The sequence below is a fragment of the Purpureocillium takamizusanense genome, chromosome 2 (assembly GCF_022605165.1).
Source record: "Purpureocillium takamizusanense chromosome 2, complete sequence".
NCBI classification, from domain to species: domain Eukaryota; kingdom Fungi; phylum Ascomycota; class Sordariomycetes; order Hypocreales; family Ophiocordycipitaceae; genus Purpureocillium; species Purpureocillium takamizusanense.
In genome coordinates this window covers 4,496,821-4,516,482 of record NC_063069.1, presented here as the reverse complement: position 1 = coordinate 4,516,482, position 19,662 = coordinate 4,496,821, and the positions used below count along the sequence as shown (strand labels likewise).

Below are 19,662 nucleotides of genomic sequence, written 5' to 3'. Positions count from 1 at the left end.
GAGAGACGCCCGGAAAAAGCGATGCGCTGGCTAGGTATCTGGCTTGACAGCACTCTGACGTTCAAGACCCACGTCGAGAAGTGGACAGCCAGTGCGCAGGCCGTGGCACACCACTTGCGAGGGCTCGCCAATACCAAACATGGCCCGCTTCCGAGCGCTATGCAAAGAGCCGTCCGAGCCTGTGTCGAGCCAGTGCTGCTCCACGGCGTCGAGGCCTGGTACCCTGGATTGAGCAGCCCTCGCTGGAGCCAGCCCACGAAGGAGGGCTCCTCTGGAATCCAGCAGCTGCTGCGGAAGATGAACAAGTCGCTTCACAGCTCTATGCGTGCCGTTCTGCCAGTCTGGAGGACGACGCCTATCGCCGCACTGCATCGTGAGAGTGGCATCCCGCCGATCGTCCAGCTGCTCGAAACTCGCCGGATGCGCTTCGCAGCCCGCCTTAAACGTGTGGACGAGGCACACCCGCTGGCAAAACGCACACTGCAGCCGAAGCCGCCGACCATCCATAGGTCGATCAAGCTGAAGTACCAGATGCCTCGCGAGGCTTTCCGGACTAGACTCAGACGCAGCGATCAGCTGCTACCTCGCAGCACACGACCACTGCTCCTCCCCCGCCGTTTCGACGACCACGCGACGCCCCTACAGGCCGCGTCGAAAGACGAGTCTGCAGAAAACTTCCTGGAATGGGTCCGGTCTATCCCACGTGAGACGCTCATCGTCTACTCAGACGGATCCCTTTCCACGGAGAAGACCGCTGGGTACGGTTATGTGATTCATCGCAATGGACTCACCTTGACGACTGGCAACGGTCGACTTGGCCCAGCTGAGGTCTTCGACGCCGAAGCCAAGGCTGCCCTTGAGGGGTTGCGTGCTGCAATGAACCTCCCTAACCCACGACGCATCTTTGTGTGCCTCGATAATCTCGGGGTCGCAACCTGCCTGAGAGGCATGCCCGCGGACTCCTCTCAGGAAGTGTTCCTCGAGTTTCAGGCTCTAGCCGCGACGCATGGCGCCACAGAGGTCCGCTGGATCCCCGGCCACACCAACATTGCCGGCAACGACCAGGCGGACGCCTTAGCGAAGGCGGCCACCTCCTTGCCCGAACCGGCAGACGCTCTCCCGACACTCGCTCATTTGCGCAGGACTGCCCGGCAGCAGTCCAGAGACGCTTTTGAAGCCTGGTGGGACGCCTCTGCACCCGCCCAGTACAAGCCACTGCATCTCAAGCCTACCACCGGCTGCCCACCAGAACTAGAGCTCCCACGACCACTCCTCCACCACCTGCTCGCGGCACGGTCTCGCCACGGAGACTTTGCCGACTACCACGAGAGATTCAACCACGACGATGCGCGGCTATCATGCTCGTGTGGCCGACGTAAAGAACCCAGTCATCTCTTCTATTGCCGAAAGATCCTGCCGCGACATCGGATGAGGCTGGCACCCTCACCGACTGCGGCAGTCAATCGTGCAATAGGCAGAGACTTCGACAAGTTCGTCGAGCTGGCGAAGGCAAGCTCGTTCTTCGAATGGGTATGTCCTCGCCACTAGGCGAATGGTGATCGCTCCCTTTCTTTCTTTTGTTACTTCTCACTCTGTGACCCGTCCAGGCGGAGGGTGCGGCAACACCCTTTGCCCGCCCAGGTCAATTGAGGCTGCTCTCGCAGCCTCCGACGAAGGCCTCTCTTGAGGCCAGTAGAGTACGGCATTTAGATGCCACGCTTGAACGACCCGCTGACGGGCATCGAGCACGAATTGGAGCGCCTCAGAGCCGATGAAATGCTGGATGGTGGTTTGTTTACTTTTCGCGATGGGAAGATGAAGGGAGACGTGGAGGTAATCTCTGGGAGACCCACCAGAACCTGTATCGATATCGTAGGATAGACCCACTAGCTCAGCACGTCCTGTGCCCCCTAGGGACCTGAGCGGCCTCACGGCCGCTGGACGGAAAATACACTAACTAACTAGCTTCTGGCGCCGGTCGCGCGGCGCTTCACGCGTGTAGTGTCCGACACTGGGGTAGTGACAGAATAGTCAGCGCTGAGACGAGCCACAACTAATCACCGGTCGCTCTCCCGGCTCCCGGCTCCCGGCTCCCGTCTGCCCCTGCTCCCTGCGGATCAAGCGGCTGCTTTTCCCCACACCAAGGCACCAAGGGGGGAGGACGACTTACTTGGCGCGTCCCTGTGTCGATTCCACGACAGACTCTCGTCTTGTGTAGCAAGCTGGTTCAGAGGACCAGTCGTTGTCGCGATCTGTTCACTCCATCAGCTCACTTATCCCACTGGACATGGGCGTCCTCGGCCTTCTCACGAAAGCCTGTCGCCTGTGATCCCTGTGAAGGCAATTGTCTGACAGTAACTCAACGCGCAGACTTTTGTCAGTGCAGTAGATCGTCCGTTTGCACTTGCGCCGGCAACTCGCGCCTTGAACCTGCACATGCGCTTGCACCTGCACCTGCGCCCAGCCCCCTCCCACAACCCCCCCTTCGCCCCTCCGGCAGTTCGTGGTGTCGCCGTGCGTGGGTTGTGGCATGCGCAGGTACAAGCGCGGGTCAAGTGCAAGTGCAAGCGCAGGGCTGGAGGCGGGCGTAATGCCTGCAAAGTGTGATGCCAGTCTTATCACAGAAATGTGATGCCAGGGTACCTCGAATACGGCGCCCTTGACGCTGATCACTGTCACCGGCGCCTCTAGTTCTCGTGTTGCGCATTCATGAAAAGGAAGGGGGGGGGGGGGGAGGCCGTGGCACATGGTAGCCTAGGCGCGGCCGTCAGGCGTTTAGGCTGCGCCTAGTGTGACGCGACGATTGGATGCTCAGAGCAGGCCGGTGGGTTCAACACCCTGGGATACTAAACGAATGCTACCTTGTCAGCGCCGTTGGCGCCCGTGTAAAGATAAGTCGCATGTAATCACAGCGCGGCGCCCATAGGGACGTTGATGGGCCCATAGGTCATGTTCCTGGCCACATTGTAGTCACTATAAGTAGGCGCTCATCATCCTCCGCCTCACTCGTAAATTAACTGCCTGCCACGGAACTTTCGACGTGCAAATACTCTGGACCATCACCCCGCCCATCTTTGAGTGTTCTATTGTATCCCAGGAGCCCCACTGGTCGCCATGTCTGCTCGAGAACTTATCGAACGGTATTTGGACCAAGTCTATACGCGCGAAAATCCCTCGATTGAGCTCGTTCGTGATTGGCAAACGGTATTGCACGCCGGTGCCATTTACCCGGTTCATCTGTGCGGGGCAAACTGCAGCGACGAGACAGCGACACTTAAAGTCTACGGAAAACCAAAGCTCAAAAGATTCCTTCTGCAGCTGGCAGATGGTCCGGAAAACACCACAGGAAACTTTCAACAAGGAAATAGCACCTTTGCCTTCTATTTCAGACCCCGTGAGCTCTCGCCTTTGACCCCTCCCTAGTGATTCCAAGCTCACAAGAAAGAAACCGTGTTGAATGCGCTTGACGACTTTTTTGACGAGGAATAAAAAGCGGCGGCAGGAAGATGGAATCGACAGTGACACGCTCGGCAAAATGCATTACCTAAGATACAGCATGTACTCGTTCGGGCCATTCCGCTCATTAATTAAGCGCGATGTTTGACTTTCCCGGGCCGGGGGCATAAATCGTGCACCTTAATTCGCATCATAAACGCCCAGACACAATTTGCGCAATGACTGTTTAGGGATCTGTTGTGTTCTTCACGGACAAACAAGAGAGATCTTGCGATGTGGACCTCCGCCGAAACATTAGATCTGCCTGCCCCCAGCTGGTTGTAGTATACACTAGTCTCATACATTGCAAGAACGATATCAAAAACCTGGCTATTTCCGAGCATCGCCCGACGAGAACGATGAACTAGACGACTGCGAGTTCCCATTGTCGTGCTTTCGACGCATGGTCCCCCTCGAAAGCGAGATACCAGGGTTCGCAAGAAGGGTGTCAGCGCGTTCGAACACATTTCCGTGAAAAACGGCCGCGAACGACGCATTCGTTGAAGTAGATGGCACCGTTGCTTGCAAAGCCGGCCCCAGAGTGGCGCTTTGTGGGGTTATCGGTATTGGCGGGGGACTCTCAAGGCCAAGGTTAGACTGCGCAAACAGATCAGACCACGGAGATTGGACAATCATTTGTGTCGCCGCCTTCATCTTCTGTTGTATCGGCTTTAATCTTGCTCCGGTGTCTCGTGGAAAAACGTTTCGATCGAAAGTCGCCATAAATTCAATCAAAGCCGCCCAGGACCTAATGAACCTTGCGGATATATGCCAAAAAGAGTTCTCGGTGCCAAAGTCTGCGAATTGCTCTTTCCTGCTCGGGAATATGTCGCTCAGCACCCCGGACCGCGAAATTGTATCCGTGCACATGCCAATGAGGTGCTTCCAATCATGATGGCGGCCGATGCGGGTATCGCCAAGCTGTTGTGTCAGCTGAGACGTCAGCCCAGGGAGAATTCGGAGGATTGTGTGAGCGCAGTCCGACAGGGAGGCGCATATTTGGCGAAATTGTGACCGTAGAACTGCGGCATTCACTTGGGAGTTATTCCATGGTAGTTGAGATGACCGAACAGGAGACGGAAATGGCTGGGTCGCTCGCAGAGACACAGTAGCGTTTGGGTCCTTCCCCACCAGAGACCCGAAACCGTTCACATTGGTTTCAGTTGCGAGACGCTGCCGATATTCCGGCTGGATGGTGTCGCTAAAAGTTTCCACAGTCCTCTTTCCAGGCCCGTTGAGCGCGTATTCAGATAGTGACAGGAGAGTAGCGCGTATCTCCATGATACTATTGTACATATGTAGCAGTAGTGATCGAGTGTATCGTGAATTCCCGTTGTCCACAAGGGAGTCGGCATGACTGACCAATAGTGTGCACACATGGCCGTATGCACTGATCAAAGTCTGGCACGCGCGATATGCGCCGAGCACGTGGTTGCCATGCTCGCCGCCTGATGTGTTGTACCTGCCAATTTCCTGTTCTAAGTCCTCCACGTGAGAACTTGCATTGTAAAAGACGACTTGAAGGCTGGACCGTCTTCGAAATTCATCGTTCGTTAAAGAAAGAAGAGACTGTATGGCCGGATGGACCTGAAAGACAGAGTGGAGGATACCTTCCGCGGCCTCCACGATTGGATGAACGACTGTTGAATCGCTTCGGTGCTCTGGGAGGACCGAAAGTCGGCGGATGTACACCGGACGCTGTAGATATGGCTCGGTAGGTGTTGTCGGACCTTGGTCTGCGAGGCTGCCCTGCGTAGCTGACCCATGGCTAAGGAACCGATAGTGGTTCGGTCGTATAGTTTGTCCCACTGGAAGAGCCTCGTGAAGTTGCTTAGGTACTACCCCCTTTCGGCGAGCCCGCAAACCTGTTCGAGCGGCACTCAAAATGTTTTCTGAGTTACTGCGAAGCCTATCATTGGTTTGACCAATGATTAATGGCAAGACGCTTGGTCGGCGAGCTGCTGCATTCTGTTGGGATAAAACTCGATAATGTGATCTCGTAGGTAGTGGAGGTGCAGGCTTGTTCGGGGAGCGTATTGTTGCCAAGTCGTTTCCGTTGACCTTGACTGGAAATCGGCCCGGCGTAGTACGTTTTGCGGTTAGTCGTGACGTTTCAGTACCTTCTGTGGCCTCATCTTCCGGCACTCTGGCCCGCTCATTCGTCGCGAACCTTTTTAGCCATGTTTTTATATGAGCCGTCAGAGAAACTTCAGAAACTTCACCTTCTCTTAAACCATGGTGTGAACTTCCTAGACACAAAACATCTGCCGGAGGAAAAGAGATCGGGTTGTCATTGAACTTCAGCACTTGAAGGGAGCTCATCTCTGCGAGACAAACTGGAAGATGGCGGATCTGATTCTTTTGGACAGAGAGAACCTTCAGCGCCGAGAGCTTCTTGATTTCGTATGGAATGCACTGCAGCGCATTGCGACCCAGATCGAGAATTTCGAGTGATCGAATTCCGCAAAGCTGTCGGATACTTAGTTATTGTCCTGTCGGGGTGAGGAGGGGTTCTCGCACAGGTGGCGGAAACTTGTCGAAGCTGTTCGCCCTTATATTGAGATAGCGCAAAGACAGGCAGTCAGATATTCGGACTGGCAGATCTGAAAGTTGATTGTGGGATAACGCAAGGCTTGATAGGTCGTTAGTAATAAAGCAGCAAAGGTTTAATGCTTCGACTAACCGTTCAACACGATCCTTAACTATATCCACAACCTCTTCCGGGAATGAACGGATGTTCTGATGGCTCAGATCGACAGTGATGCCAGAGGCTGATGCTGGTTCCATGTCGTTGACCCCAGCCTCTTGACTTCTTCCCCTGTCGAGAGCTTCTTTCATCGCCCTGCGTGCCAAGGCTGCAACATGGGAAGCGCTCGTTGCTGGATCCATCTGGCCTGAAGTGGCCGCCATCTGTTTGGCGATGGGTGTAGTCGGCGTGGCGGGCGCAACGTCTTCGACGGTGAGGAGGGGGAGGGCGCGTTGTTCCAAGGAGTTGTGGTCATGGCGTTGGTCTATATGAAGTGACGGCGAATACATCGTGCAGGAGTGGCACGCGTCGGGCGAGCCTCACTGCCTCCACGAGCACATCGAATGGGTAGCCTACCCAAAATTCTTCACATATCGCTCAGCTGCGACGCGGTTTGCGATGGCGCCAGGTTCGGCCTGGGGCGGATTGATGAATGTAACAAGTAGGACCCCAGGAGCGGAGGCCTGGATCTTCGTACTGGGGTGCACGTGATGCCGGCTAAAATTCGGTAAATTCGTGCCCACCTGGTGTTGGGGTTGGCCTGTGGTAGACATCATGTCGCAGGAAAAACATCATCACCAGCGAGTACGAAATTTTTGAAACAACAGCGTCAAACAGAGCGAAACACTCCCGCTTCTGATAGCAACGGCCTCCACGAGCCATCATACGTCCCCTGACGTGATGCACCTCGTGGAGGCCCAGGTGCTTTCAGCAGGATGCGGGACAAGACCACACGACATTGAGAGCACGCCACACACACGACAAGCGCCGACGCGCACATCTACCAAACCGCAGCATACGACCCCCATCTCGACTCCGTGAAGTGTAACAGTGAAGCCCAAACACGATTTCCCACTTCAACACAGCGGCTACGGATGTCTCCTTTTCTCCCCCACTTTGGCGCCTGAGCAGCTGACATCAGGTTGTCGTCACATCAGGCTACGGTCTCAAGGCATATTGCGGCAGAAGTCATAAGTGGCATTGGGTACTTGGGCTGCACCGTTCGCCACACCTCGCAATTGCGACTTTCGTGAACGCCAATCTTCCACGCCCCTGTTAAATGTCTTTTACTATAAGCTCTGGCGCAGCAAGACATGGCCGATCGCAGCGGTCGGGGTGGGCCCGGTAGAGGAGCAAGTAGCCGTTCGCGTGGTCAGGCCGGCCGAGACCATGGCACGTGGAGTGGCGGTCAACGTGGATATGGCGGAAATCGCGGAGACCGAGGAAGCCACAGAGGCGACTGTGGCCGTAGGGGAATGGCATTCGAAGGAGGCAACAGAGGAGATCGTGGGAACCGAGGAGGCGGTAGAGGGGACCGTGGCCGTGGTCGAGGCGGCTTCCGGGGAGGAAGAGGACATGTTACGGATCCGACCACAGCGATGACTTACAGGTACGTCTGTTTGTTTAGAGATGCTTAGCTCGTTCGTTGATGTAACGCCTCGAGCAGCCCAAGTGGTGGGTGCCCTACACCAGATGCTGCAATCACAGCTCTCGAAGATCGAGCTGTGCGGTCCAATGCTTCCGAGGTAGGCGAGCTACCTGTCCGGTCCGGGAAGGCCTCTATATCATCGTCCTTGGGCGGGACCGGGCCGGCAGACTTGTTGCCTCCTCGGCCGGCTTTTGGATTCAACGGCAGAGCCGTCACGTTGTGGGCGAACTATTATGCCGTCGACGTCAAAGCCATCGTGTTTTACAGATATACCGTCAGCACTTTGGCATTGCGGTTAACAAGGCCTTGCTCACAGTTATTGGCCGAGTACTCGATGTGCCTATAATTAGTTACGTCGTCACTCAGCAAAGGTTATCCTGCGTACAACCCCGCAGCGGCAGTTGGAATATGCAGGGTGTCCGTGTCGCTCGACCCGGCAAGATGGTAACCTATTGGACCTTCATGAACATAACAAAGGGTGGGGCCGATAGCTACCGCGTCGGAGTCGATCAAATGAAGAGATTCGCGGAATTTCTCTGTGACAACATGGGCGTCGGATTCAGTAAGAGCCCTCACGCACGCAAACAAGCCAACGCACATGACGTGGGAACAAGCCATGAGAGGTTCCCATGAGCTCTACTTCAAGTGGGCTAAGGACCAAGAGATCCAACACATCGTTTTTATCCTTTCGGAGAAGGATAGCCGCGGGCTATATCAGAAGATCAAGACCCTCGGAGACTGCGTTTTTGGCATACATACAACCGTCACCACCATTAAGCACATGCAGAAGGAGTACAATCCCATGTACTGGGCAAACGTCGGCCTTAAGATCACCCTGAAAACTGGTGGTGCCAATCACAATCTCCGAGATGAAGCGAGGAGCTTGAAAGACGGCAATATGATGATTGCGGGGTACGATGTGACCCATCCTACCAATATGCCATTCAAAGCAGCCGGAGGGCCGCCTAGCTTGGTGGGACTGGTTGCGAGCATCAACAAAGAGTTCGCCCAATGGCCGGCTGTGTCTTGGGAGCAACCGGCAAGGCAGGAGATGCTCAGCGATCAACTTCTCGACGCATTCAAGTCGCGTTTGGAGCTTTGGCAAAAGCATAACGACGGCCGCTTGCCCGCGAACATTCTCATTTTTCGAGATGGCGTCTCTGAGAGTCAGTTTACGCAAGTCTACCAAAGAGGACATGTCGGCCTCGGGCAGGAAGACCTGGCGGCGACACACATCCAGAGCCAGGCTAGCATTGTGCAGCAGAAGCTGGCTCCCAAATTGCAACGACGTCGACACTGTGGACGCTCAAGTGTGCACCGTGAGTGTCGCCGCTCTGCCCAAAGACAACGTGGGCCGGTGTCACACAACGCAGCGCACTTTCCGCGACAAGACAACAGAAGAGCACTATTTTCTCCAGACTGCGTTCCAAATGTTGTGAGTGATGCCGCGAGCCATGGTGACAGCGCCAGCTACACCTCCAGTGGTGTTGCCATTGTTCGACCGATTGCCTCCAGCACAAGGCTTTAACGTGCCGCAGGAGATTCCATGCATCCTACCGGTCTCGTTCTGCAGACTGTCCGTAGAGGCAGATCGATGTACCGCTTTTCGGGACAGTGAACGCCAGTCACATCCACTGCCCTCAGCGTCGATGCCGATGCCGTCCTGCTTCTCGCTCAGGGAGTAATTAGAGCATCGTCTTAGGCACCGATGTGGGCGCTGCGAAGATGATATTGAAGATGTTGGGCAGTCACAGGCGCCGGTGCTATGTTTTGTGGCCACCCCCGGTTCAGGTTCATCCGCGCGGCACTTGAGAGCCGTTGATGGAAGTGCGGCAATAGCCTTGCTGCTCGTTTGTGGGGCAACCTCTGATATCCTTCTTGTCAAGCGGCCTCGTCTCTGGGGCCTAACCCGTCTCATCATAATGCCATCGTCAGAATCGCTGCTGTCCTCCCATTGATTCTTGCCAATATCATGGGTGTTGTCGCTCTTAGCGTCGACTGAAATGCACTGCTGAACCCGTTCGTCGAAGTGGATGTGCTTTCGGACAGGGTACCGCGATGCGACGTTTCGCGACATGAGCTTTGACACGTTTCGCTTCTTGAGAATTGGGGGTCTGCTCAGGCTAACCGACGAGTCCACCTTGGGCAGGCTTAAGCTCGACAGTTCGGGGTGAGCTTGCCAAACACGGTTTGATCCGGTCTGCAGGGGACCATACAACCAAGTTACATCGCAATCCTTGAGCCTATAGCCATACATTAGTTAGACACTGCTGGCCTCGCACGGGGCCCGGAAGAAGTATACCAGCCAAGCTTGTCGGGCGAAATCCTGGTAAGGTCATTCCTCGCCCTGGCCCACGTTCTCCAAGAGGCATTCTCCAACCGGTTACTGTTGGACAACTCATGCCTTTTGGAGATGGTGTATCTCCACGATAACCTGATATCCTCTTCCCTCCAATTGTTGGACAAATAATCTACCTGTCTCGTAGGCTTGCTCGCCAGGTCAATGTCGTCCGCAGCGTATCGAAGATGCGGGGGTCTACCCGTTCCAGAGATTCGTCCCCAATTGTCGGTGTCAACTGGGAAGCCTATATAAGAGTCGCTCGCCGTCCGTCTCTGGTGGGGCCCCGAATTGTCATGCTGGTCTCCTGACCGAAAAGAGGACGTTGCCTGTGATACTATTGGGACAATAAAGCTGTCCAAACAAGACTCATCCATGTCTGGTACCTTCTCGTATTCGGACGATGTTACCAGGCTGCTAGCTTGCGTTGAGAGAGACGAGATGCTGTTGTGTTCATCACGCACTGTGTGGCGTGATGTAGGAGTGGAATAGCGGCCGGGTTCAGCGAACGGTTTTGAATCCGTAACCATGGAACTAGACATGGTTGTTGCCCGGTGACGCGGCAGCCAGCTTCGGCTGGGACTGTGAGCGGCGCATCAGCAAAGAAATGGATTGCCTATATCCTCAGCGGAGAGGATCATTTGACTATTACTGGTGTGTTGCCGCCCGAGAATGTGTGTCTAACCTTCGTCGGCTAGACAGCGCGTTATGAGGTGAGTATGATAACGGCGTGTATGCAACGGCGCCGGATGACGACTTCAATGCTAGGCATTCCAAGATGTTGCCGACGAGCCCGGGAAAATAGCGAGGGCCAGCATCGGAAGTAAACTGGAGATGGAAGATCACGCAGCGTTGGCGCCGGTCTGTGGGCCTCAGGGGCTTGCCACCTTGTGGCGGGATGTCGGCGGATCCCGGCTGGGGTGGCGGCGGGTACTTAGCCTTGGTCCGCTTGGAAAACGGCAAGCGACGCGTGGCGTTCTTTGAATCGATCGCCCCGTCTCCACCGGCGTACATCAAGCTGGGCTGTGTTGGCCCGGGTTGGACCTAACGCCCGTGTTGTACCGTATAATTGAGAAGTCATTGTTCCTGGATGTTGGCGCTCCGAACAGTGCCAGGAAAGGTTTGGCGCCAGCCGCTGACCCGTTGCAGAAGCGCCTTATGTTTTTTAAGATGTGCTGCGGGCTGCATGGTGCCCATACGTCTGGACCCAGCCGCCGTTCTGCCACCAAACCTGTCCCCTAAATTCTGAGTACACCGCGAGTGTGGTTTTGGGGCGGTAATTTGGAGGCACCCGGGCAGGGGCCTAGCGGGCAATCAAGGTACTTCGGATGCACCTCTTCGATGGCCAGGGTAGAGGGGTGTCAGGTGCCGATAGACAGGATTGGGCGGAACATGCAGTCTCTTAGCATCGGCCAGCAAGCAAACACCAAGCGGCGCGGGCCTTTGCCACCTTAGCTCTTCTTCCTGTCACGTCGTATCCCCAGTTTTGCACTTCATTATTTGCCACTCACTTCTCCCATATGTGTCCAGTCGCTCTCTGTTGCCGCTTACAGATGTGTATCTCATCCCAAGAACTCACATCGTGCCGAACAGGCCTACCGGCACATCTCCCGATTTAATCCTTCGCGACCACAGCCTTCGCCAGCCCTCTCCATTCTTCGTGCCGATCGCGGGTCGACCGACTCACCGAGGAAACATTCGAACCACGTCAAGCCCGCTCCCGATGGCAGCTTCGCTTGCCCGCGTCGGTGCAGCCCGGACGGGTAGCGATCGGATTCTGACGGAAAGCATAGTCGACTCCATGATTGCCAACGGCGATGCCATAGTCATATATCAAGGCTCCGTCTTGCGCCTCAATTCCTGGCTCACCAGCCACCCAGGAGGCAGTCTCGCAATCCAGCATATGTTGGGAAGAGACGCCACCAACGAAATCACTTCGTAAAGACTCACTCTCTGTCTCCGCCTCGTGCCATCTCACCCCGTCCTGTCCTATTCTGTCCTGTATAGCCATGCTGCACATGCATGCTGAGTACCAGCCAACACAAAGAAGAAAGAGTCGCAAGTAATTACAGCTTCGCTTTGTGACGCTAAGCTTGATTTCCTCGAGAGGATGGTTATCAGTGTATCTACGCACTTATACTCAGGTATCACAGTATTAACTCTTTCTCCTTGCAGCTATCATGCTCCGGCAACATTGAAGACTATGGACGCGTACCGGATCGGTCGCAAACCAAAAGGCCCCTGGACTAATCGGACACCACCCATCAGGGGACGGACGCATGGAAAGCAACTGGACACTCCGGATGCATCTGACATGTTTTCGCGGCATCACAATGTAAATGCGGAAAACGACGCTGATCATTCCCTCCTCAACTTTGAATCGGCCCTTGATACCCCTGGTGGCGCTTTGGGGCAACTACCACATATCGACCATGGTCTGGGGACCGCATGCGTGGGAACGGCTGTCTGTCCAAAGCGAGCGCCACCACAGTGCAGTCCTCCTCGTCTGGGCAGGATCACGGGAGATCAAGTAATGGAGACGCATCCAAGAGGTGAGGCCGGTTTCTCCGCTCAAGAATACAACGACAGGGCCGTGCAGCAGGGCAAGCACCTCGACATCCTGACTTACCCATCACTTGATGCTGCCGTGCAAGACGAAATTGCAAGCAAGTACATGGCGCTTCATCAGCGAATCTACGATGAAGGCCTTTACAACTGCCCGTACCCGCACTACTGCAAGGAGATTATCCGCTATTTGTCCCTCTTCAGTCTTTTCCTCGTGTTCCTGAGCTATCATTGGTATATTACCTGTGCCGTCTTTCTCGGCTTGTTCTGGGTCCGTAATATCTCTGTCCTACTGACCATGTTGCTGACAGTTCCAGCATCAAATCATGTTTACAGCCCATGACGCCGGCCACCGAGCCATCACCCAGAATTTTACCGTCGATACCCTCATCGGCATGTTCATCGCCGACTTCTGCTGCGGTCTGTCCATCGGCTGGTGGAAGAGCAGCCACAATGTCCACCATCTCGCCACCAATCAGCCCGAGCATGACCCGGACATCCAGAACCTCCCTCTCTTCGCTACCTGCCCCTCCGTATTCAAATCGCTCCGTTCTTCCTACTACGGTGGCTTTATCTTTGTCTGGGACGCCGTCTCCAAGCTACTGGTTCCGTATCAGAGGTACACTTACTATCCGGTTATGAGCATCGCTCGCTTCAACCTCTACCTCCTCTCCTGGTTTCACGTTTTGTCCTCTAGATCGTCCGGTCTGGGTAGCAGCAAGGCGTGGTGGATTCGGCCAACCGAGGTCGCCTTCATGGCCTGCTACTGGGTCATCTTCGGATACCTTTTGCTCCTGCGCACACTGCCCGACTGGCCGACTCGCGTTGCAGTCGTACTGGTGTCGCACATGATAACCATGCCTCTGCACATACAAATCACCCTCTCTCACTGGGGAATGTCAACCTCGGATCTTGGTGAGATCGAGTCTTTCCCACAGCGACAACTTCGGACCACGATGGACGTCGACTGTCCCGCTTGGCTGGACTGGATCCACGGCGGACTACAGTTTCAAGCTGTCCATCATCTATTCCCCCGACTGCCTCGGCACAACCTCCGCAGGGTACAGGGGCTGGTCAAGGATTTTTGCAAAGAGACTGGTATTCCTTACTCGATCCTGGGCTTTGTGGATGGAAACAAGAAGGTGCTCAGCCGCTTGAACGATGTTGCCGACCAAGCCAAGATACTCATCAGCTGCCAAAGGTACATGGCTGATACGGGCGAAAGTGGATTGCATTGAGCCGTGGTTCAGGGGCCCAGTAACGGTTTATCGGGACGGCTTGACGAAAGATCCACTGATATCGAAGTTTGAACACTTCCAAACGATGCTGAACCTGGTCAATATTAAGGGGGGGGGGAGTGGTTTGGGAGGAGGGAGGGGACCTGAAAGAGGAAGCACCATGCGGTGGGGTGGGGACGAGCCGATCGAGAAAGCCTCAAGCAGCGTTGACTTGATCACTCAACGCCGGAGGGCGTGTTGCACAACGAACCAGCCCGTCCATTACTACAGCAGCTGCCTGGCAGCAATGTCTCAGGAGGACAATACTTCCTTTTGTTCTTTATAGAAGCTGCACGAGATCTTTTCAGGGATTTTGCCCCTCAGATAGTTCTCATCAATTGACCGATACCAAAGATAGACACCCAACTGTCTGACACATCTGCATATACCATTGTGGGTCCAGTCCAGCGATGTGGGTCCTTTTTCCCGTATGGAGCCCGGCTCACCGGTGTGGAGCTTGCCGCCCATGCGCCTCACGTAGCGGTTTTACTGGAGGCTGGTCTTCCAAAGGCCAGGGCCTGGGTGCTGGTGCACGGTTCCTGTTGAACACTAAAACACAAAGGAGAGCTATGCCGATTCAGACCGTGGCAGCTTCTGTAGGCAGGTTGGATAGCTTCATTGCATTGTGCATTGTAACGGTCTCAACTGAGTGTGTTGACAACTAGCTGAGCGACTGCAACGAGTATCCTAAAGCTAAGGAGAAAGAAAAAAAGAAAGAAGAAAAGAGAAAGTTGCAGAAAGGAACACGAGCTTTTGGGCGGAGCCCGGAGCTGGTGTGGATCCCGGTCGAGAGCGGAGCCGAGACCCACACGGGCCCAGCCCGTTACATGCATGAAGGGGTTAGTCCGGCCGCGTTCGCCGGAAAGCCGGCATATGGCAAGGGAGGGCGAAATAATGTTCGTCTGCTGCTTGATTGGTGAAGGGGGAGGTGGGTCGCCGCCTTGACAATCATTTTTGAGCCGGCAATGTGTCGGAAGAGTCGAGGTTGCATGTTCGAAGGTAACTGACTCAGTTATTCGCCGCTCGTCAGTGCCTAAGCGGCTAAGCCGGCTCGACGATTGCTCTGCAAGTCTCTCACTAGCCCGAGCAGTCCTCCAAGGACCAAAAAGCCGGCCAGGATTTCCGGATTTATGAGCTTCCCTAACTGACCGGGACAGAAGGCGAATGAGTCGTTTTCAACGTTGAATAGATCTTCTTCGCCTGGATCTGGCAGCAGAGCGGTGGCGGTGGACCTTCGAATATCGTCCAAGAACCTTGACGTGCTGACGTGTCCGTCAATAGGACCAGCGTTTCAAGCAGTGGGCTTGGGCGAGTTCCACGAATTTGCTGTGGTTGTAGGGACGTCTAGTGTCTTCGAGTCCTGCTGTGACGAGGACTGTGGTGCTGGATGGTAATCTAAGGGCAATTGATAGGCAGGCCGAACCACTTTACTACGGAGGCCGTCTTCCGGGGGCCGTGTGGCTGACCTTCCAAACCGGGCAGTCGAACATTCCATCCGGCACTCAAGCCACACTCATGATTTCCTACGTGGGAGCGGGCTCTGGACTGTGAAGCAACACGGCGTGGGCCAGATCGAGTTGGATTGGTTCAACTTGGCCTTCAATCGAAACGCCCGTACTTTGTCGCCAATACTCTATCATCTACTGTGCATACTATGACTTCACATGGATACAATCCTTGCGGTTCTCTTTGCCACTAGAACCCGACGGGGCCGGCGTCACTGAAACGGCCGCCTGTTTACGAGAGCTTCGCCGTCTGCGCTTCAGCCGAGCATCCTGCTTCTCTTCATCGGAGATAGTTTCCCATTCTGACCGCTGCCTCCGTAGGCTAGGTTGCCTCCTGCAGCCGGATTGTCTCACGCCATTTTGCTTACCCGACCCAAATATAGCTGAGTTGTAAGTGGGCTTCCTGCTTGTCCCAGTTTTTCCAACTGCTGCTCGACTACGGGTCGATGGCTGGACGTTCATGCTCTCGGGAACAGGTTGTGCCGCATTCTTCGGTCGTCCGCGGAGAGATGCTGCGATCTTGGGGTCGAGAATTCGGCGGTAGGGATTGTGCGAAGTTGGCTCCCAGAGGTGCCACCGAGGGTGGACGTCCCATTTTGTCAAGGCCGGGCCCGCTTCTAATTTGTTGTAGATTGTATGGCAGCAAGGAATCCCCAGCTGCCACGAGACGGAACAATCCTCGTTGCAATCCCCGATCGGCTCTGGCCAAGGAAGTGCCCTGCTTGGTATCGATCTCAAGGCGAGCCGATGTTCTTTGGTAACGAGCTTGAGTCCCGGCTCACTCATTACCGTGCGCAGCTCCCCTAGATACTCGGAGCTGGGGCCGGAATACGCTCGAGAGGTTAGCACCTCATCTTGCGAATAGGTATCGACGAAGTCTCGTTCCTAGTCGCTCAGCATAGCTTCGATTGCCTCCACAAGCGAGTACAAATGGCTCATCCCAGTGAGCAGGTAGCTCTTGACGTTGTTGTTGCTGGCCTCGGTGCCAGAGGTCACACGAACCCCGAAATTGCGGTACTTCTTGATGAAGCATTATGCCCATTGCGCTCGTATGGGCAAGTATGTCTTGTACAGGTACATAAGGATGGCCTGCTGGTCATTAAACTCGTCGCATAAGCGAACCCAGGCCTTTTCATGCTCTTCTCTTGTTGTTGCAAATGCCACGAACTTCCACAGCTCGAGGACACCACGGTAGTTGTGGGGCACAGACATGTCGACGTTGCTCTGGCCCGGCGCGCCCTCTTGTCTCTCGGCCGCGAGAACGGCTTCCATGTCTCTCGAAGAGAGCTTTGCGTTCGGGTCGCCATCTCCGTCGCTTTCTGGACCATCGTCTCCGCTCTTCCATTTCCGTTTGGCATTAAGGAGAACGTTTGCGTTGACATGTTGAATGCATATCTGTTGCTGACTGTCGGGATACTGGCTTTCCAGTGCTGCCTTCATCTACTGGTCGTAGTCGGTGACCACGACGTTGGGTAGCGGGATCGTATGTCGGTCATTCAATTCTCTGACCGCCTCCGCGAGGAATTGGAACCCTTCGCGTCTCTCGTTATCTATCAACCCGAAAGCGGCGTTATAGACAGATTTTAGGCAAGTCTGTCCCGTAACCTAGAAGAGCGGTAGCTTGAAGCGATTTGTATTGTATGTGTTATCGAAGCTCATTGTTTCCGGATAGCGCTTCCACATTCGGATACAATATGGGAAGGTCCAAACCAGGCCAAGGAGGCGGTCGGGCTCTGCCACCGACCACTTGGCCACGTATGGAATGCCCCTCGCATCAAACTGCTTTATCAAGGCGGCTGTTGGACTCAATCCGCCGAGTCTTTCGCGGCGCAAGAGAGCTCGGGCGTTGTATATGTCCCGCCTAGTAAAGTGTGTTCCGTGATGCTTTTCTTGAACGATACCACGGACATCGCGCGCCCTTATACCGACTCGTCGGCTCGTTGCTTCAATTATTACCTTGACAGAGTCGGTAAGTCTCCGGTGGACTGGGTGTGCCGAGAGGCTCATGGTACGGTTGTGGTTGTGCTAGATATGCTGAGGATCGGCAAACGCCCGCAGGGTCCACCTGTAGTCGTTTCGTCTAAGGGCTTCGGCAATGACCTTCCACTTACAACCACACTTGTGCGATCGCCTTTGGCGGAGACCTGCGCCTCTTGACATACAAGGCTCGCCGTATCGGTCAGACTGAAACACATATCTTGTTTTCCTGTCTTGGCTGCCTGAGCCATGGCGTCTGACAACGCCAAATCCATTCTCCTTCGCAAATTCGTTGACGCGCGATTGAAGAACATCAACCGAGACCGCGGCAGGGCCAGGGATTGGCGGGTTGGGGATAGGGATCGAAGCGTCTTGACTGGTAGACCCTGTGTCCGACAGACCGTTCCACTCCTCGTATTCCCCTTGATCTCGGCTTGCCGGCCGCGGCGAAGGTGACGTTGGTAAGACTGACGGTGATGATGGGTCCTGGGCACTTGGAGTAACTCGTCGCGCAGTAATTGTCGCGCAATGCTGAGCCAATTCGCGAGCTAGTATATTGTCGATCTTTGCTTGCTCTCGGGCGAAATCCAACGCTGACCGAAAACAGACCATGCTTCTTGTGTGCCGCCCGACGTCATCCGAATTTGCGCGCTCGCGCAGGGGCGCTCTCTCGAGCTTGTCAGGTCCTGGAACGGCCGGAGTGAAAAGCCGCCGACAACCACCCCCGCGGAACCAGTCATCTAAGAAGATTCGTGACGGGCGCAATTCCCAATAGGGCTCGTCGATTCCGCGGTTGCCATGTGGTTTGGGAACACTGGTAAAATAGCTCTCAGGCCATGTCGCAAATAGATTGTACAGGGCGTTGTCGTCGCCGTCACCGTAGTGAGGCTCGGGATCAAACAAAGCACGGGGGGAGGGCGCCGCGTTTGTCATGACGCTACTGCTGCGGTCTCTGAAACGGCCTGTCTGCTATGGAAGGGCCCTTACTTCGCTGGCGACAGCGAATTTAATTGCTACGATACCGATATAGACGGCCATGCGATTGGAATACTGTCGTGTTTTAGCGATTTATACGGATGGCTGGGAGAAGGCACAGGAACGACGACCAGCCATCTGTTGGAAGGGGCAGACACATGGCAGTGACAATGGAATGTTCGACTGCCCGATTCGGAGGGTCAGCCACACGGCCCCCGGAAGACGGCCCCCGTAGTAAAGTGGTTCGGCCCGCCTATCAATTGCCAATCTAAGACGCGTACGGGTTACTCTATCGGTACTTGCGACAAAAGCTTGGTTTGTCGAGACTGCACCTCTTTCGTGGTCATGCAGAATGGCCGAGATGTCGATTGCGATGGTAGGGGCGGTAGGTCGCGTCAAGCGCTGCGGTATATCTGACGAGTCCATGTCAAGGATTAATCTCCGAGTTACTTTTTATTTATTTAAAGGTGGGTGAGAAAACAGTTATGAATCCACGGCCATGGGGATTGGTCGACGTAATTATTCTGCTTCCTGGTGTGCAAGCGGACATTCAGCTACGAAAGCCACACAACACAAATTCGTCACATGCGTGTCATCGCCAGCCACGTCCCTGCTGACCTTGAGCGCGTTTTAGGGCACGTCAGGCTTCTTGCTATGTACAAGCCGTCTGTTAGCTACGACGCCCTTGGTGTCCGCGGTTCGTGCCGGTCGCATTCTGACGCTTGATTGTTGTGCCGTTCGTAACGCACAACTAACTGACGGTCGGGCAGAAGGTCCTTTGTGAATCGGGCAACCAAAGACCCTTGATTTTTTAATCTGATGATTGAACTGATAGCAATTGAGGCCGTAGCCCTCGATCACCAGTAGCCATCTGAGACATGACAGGCAGAAGCCGAGTTGCCTGAAGTCGTTGCCACCGTTGGTAGGCAGCAGTGCTGTTAACCGTCTATGTGAACGAGCGCGGCTCGACATTGGCATAACGTCACGGGTGTACGGGTTCGAGGGTGTGCCACACGTTCATTGAACAGTGTCGTTTACCTGCTCCGCGTCGGTTCCAGGGCGATCTTGTCCTTGGTAAGCATTTGGAGGTCTTGCTATCCACAAGTGTTGGATTAGCTGTATTCCATATGGGCTGACGGTACTTATTTGGTGCTACCCAGGACTACACCAGCCCGCCCATGACGCGCCACAGGCTACCCCTGGCCATAACACCACCATCGTCTGCAGCACCAGTACCTCCACTTCCTATTGGGATACTGAGCTGCCTGTCCAATCTCAATATCGTCTCCCTCAACTCCTCCCCGCAGTCTCTCTTGTCAGCCTTACCATCCTACCCTTCCCTCCTCCGCTGACGG

The 19,662-nt window shown here is 54.9% G+C and overlaps 7 protein-coding genes across 7 annotated transcripts; 4 read left to right on the top strand and 3 right to left on the bottom strand.

Moving 5' to 3' along the window:
• Positions 1-3,114: 3,114 nt before the first annotated feature.
• JDV02_003155 (uncharacterized protein) lies at positions 3,115-3,489 on the top strand (the record flags this gene model as incomplete). Its single annotated transcript, XM_047984253.1, has 2 exons — positions 3,115-3,394; positions 3,446-3,489. 2 exons carry the CDS (start codon positions 3,115-3,117, stop codon positions 3,487-3,489), a joined length of 324 nt encoding a protein of 107 aa, XP_047840227.1.
• Positions 3,367-6,933, bottom strand: SOG2_1 (RAM signaling network component). The gene is made up of 3 exons (XM_047984252.1): positions 6,179-6,933; positions 6,016-6,127; positions 3,367-5,964 (listed from the first exon to the last, which is right to left on the bottom strand). The coding sequence occupies exons 1-3, from the start codon at positions 6,529-6,531 to the stop codon at positions 3,826-3,828; spliced, it is 2,604 nt and encodes an 867-aa protein (XP_047840226.1). The 5' UTR covers positions 6,532-6,933; the 3' UTR covers positions 3,367-3,825.
• Positions 6,934-7,411: 478 nt separating this feature from the next.
• On the top strand, positions 7,412-7,624 carry JDV02_003153 (uncharacterized protein; the record flags this gene model as incomplete). The annotated part of the gene is made up of 1 exon (XM_047984251.1): positions 7,412-7,624. The coding sequence occupies one exon, from the start codon at positions 7,412-7,414 to the stop codon at positions 7,622-7,624; it is 213 nt and encodes a 70-aa protein (XP_047840225.1).
• A 662-nt stretch (positions 7,625-8,286) lies between these two features.
• JDV02_003152 (uncharacterized protein) lies at positions 8,287-9,288 on the top strand (the record flags this gene model as incomplete). Its single annotated transcript, XM_047984250.1, has 2 exons — positions 8,287-8,989; positions 9,209-9,288. The coding sequence occupies 2 exons, from the start codon at positions 8,287-8,289 to the stop codon at positions 9,286-9,288; spliced, it is 783 nt and encodes a 260-aa protein (XP_047840224.1).
• On the bottom strand, positions 8,775-10,891 carry REG1_2 (protein phosphatase regulator). The gene is made up of 3 exons (XM_047984249.1): positions 10,661-10,891; positions 9,973-10,590; positions 8,775-9,913 (listed from the first exon to the last, which is right to left on the bottom strand). Exons 2-3 carry the CDS (start codon positions 10,548-10,550, stop codon positions 9,076-9,078), a joined length of 1,416 nt encoding a protein of 471 aa, XP_047840223.1. The 5' UTR covers positions 10,551-10,590; positions 10,661-10,891; the 3' UTR covers positions 8,775-9,075.
• Positions 10,679-13,928, top strand: JDV02_003150 (Sphingolipid 8-(E)-desaturase). Its single transcript, XM_047984248.1, has 2 exons — positions 10,679-12,844; positions 12,891-13,928. The coding sequence occupies exons 1-2, from the start codon at positions 12,119-12,121 to the stop codon at positions 13,809-13,811; spliced, it is 1,647 nt and encodes a 548-aa protein (XP_047840222.1). The 5' UTR covers positions 10,679-12,118; the 3' UTR covers positions 13,812-13,928.
• A 2,459-nt stretch (positions 13,929-16,387) lies between these two features.
• JDV02_003149 (uncharacterized protein) lies at positions 16,388-16,795 on the bottom strand (the record flags this gene model as incomplete). The annotated part of the gene is made up of 1 exon (XM_047984247.1): positions 16,388-16,795. The coding sequence occupies one exon, from the start codon at positions 16,793-16,795 to the stop codon at positions 16,388-16,390; it is 408 nt and encodes a 135-aa protein (XP_047840221.1).
• Positions 16,796-19,662: the final 2,867 nt, after the last annotated feature.

Coding starts and splice junctions, on each gene's coding strand:
- JDV02_003150 (XM_047984248.1), top strand. CDS start 12,119: ATGGTTATCAGTGTATCTACGCACTTATACTCAGGTATCACAGTATTA. Junction 12,845..12,890: donor TCTTTCTCGGCTTGTTCTGG/GTCCGTAATATC, acceptor TGACAGTTCCAG/CATCAAATCATGTTTACAGC.
- SOG2_1 (XM_047984252.1), bottom strand. CDS start 6,531: ATGTATTCGCCGTCACTTCATATAGACCAACGCCATGACCACAACTCC. Junction 6,128..6,178: donor GTTAAGGATCGTGTTGAACG/GTTAGTCGAAGC, acceptor CGACCTATCAAG/CCTTGCGTTATCCCACAATC. Junction 5,965..6,015: donor TCGACAAGTTTCCGCCACCT/GTGCGAGAACCC, acceptor AGTATCCGACAG/CTTTGCGGAATTCGATCACT.
- REG1_2 (XM_047984249.1), bottom strand. CDS start 10,550: ATGTCTAGTTCCATGGTTACGGATTCAAAACCGTTCGCTGAACCCGGC. Junction 9,914..9,972: donor TCGCCCGACAAGCTTGGCTG/GTATACTTCTTC, acceptor GTATGGCTATAG/GCTCAAGGATTGCGATGTAA.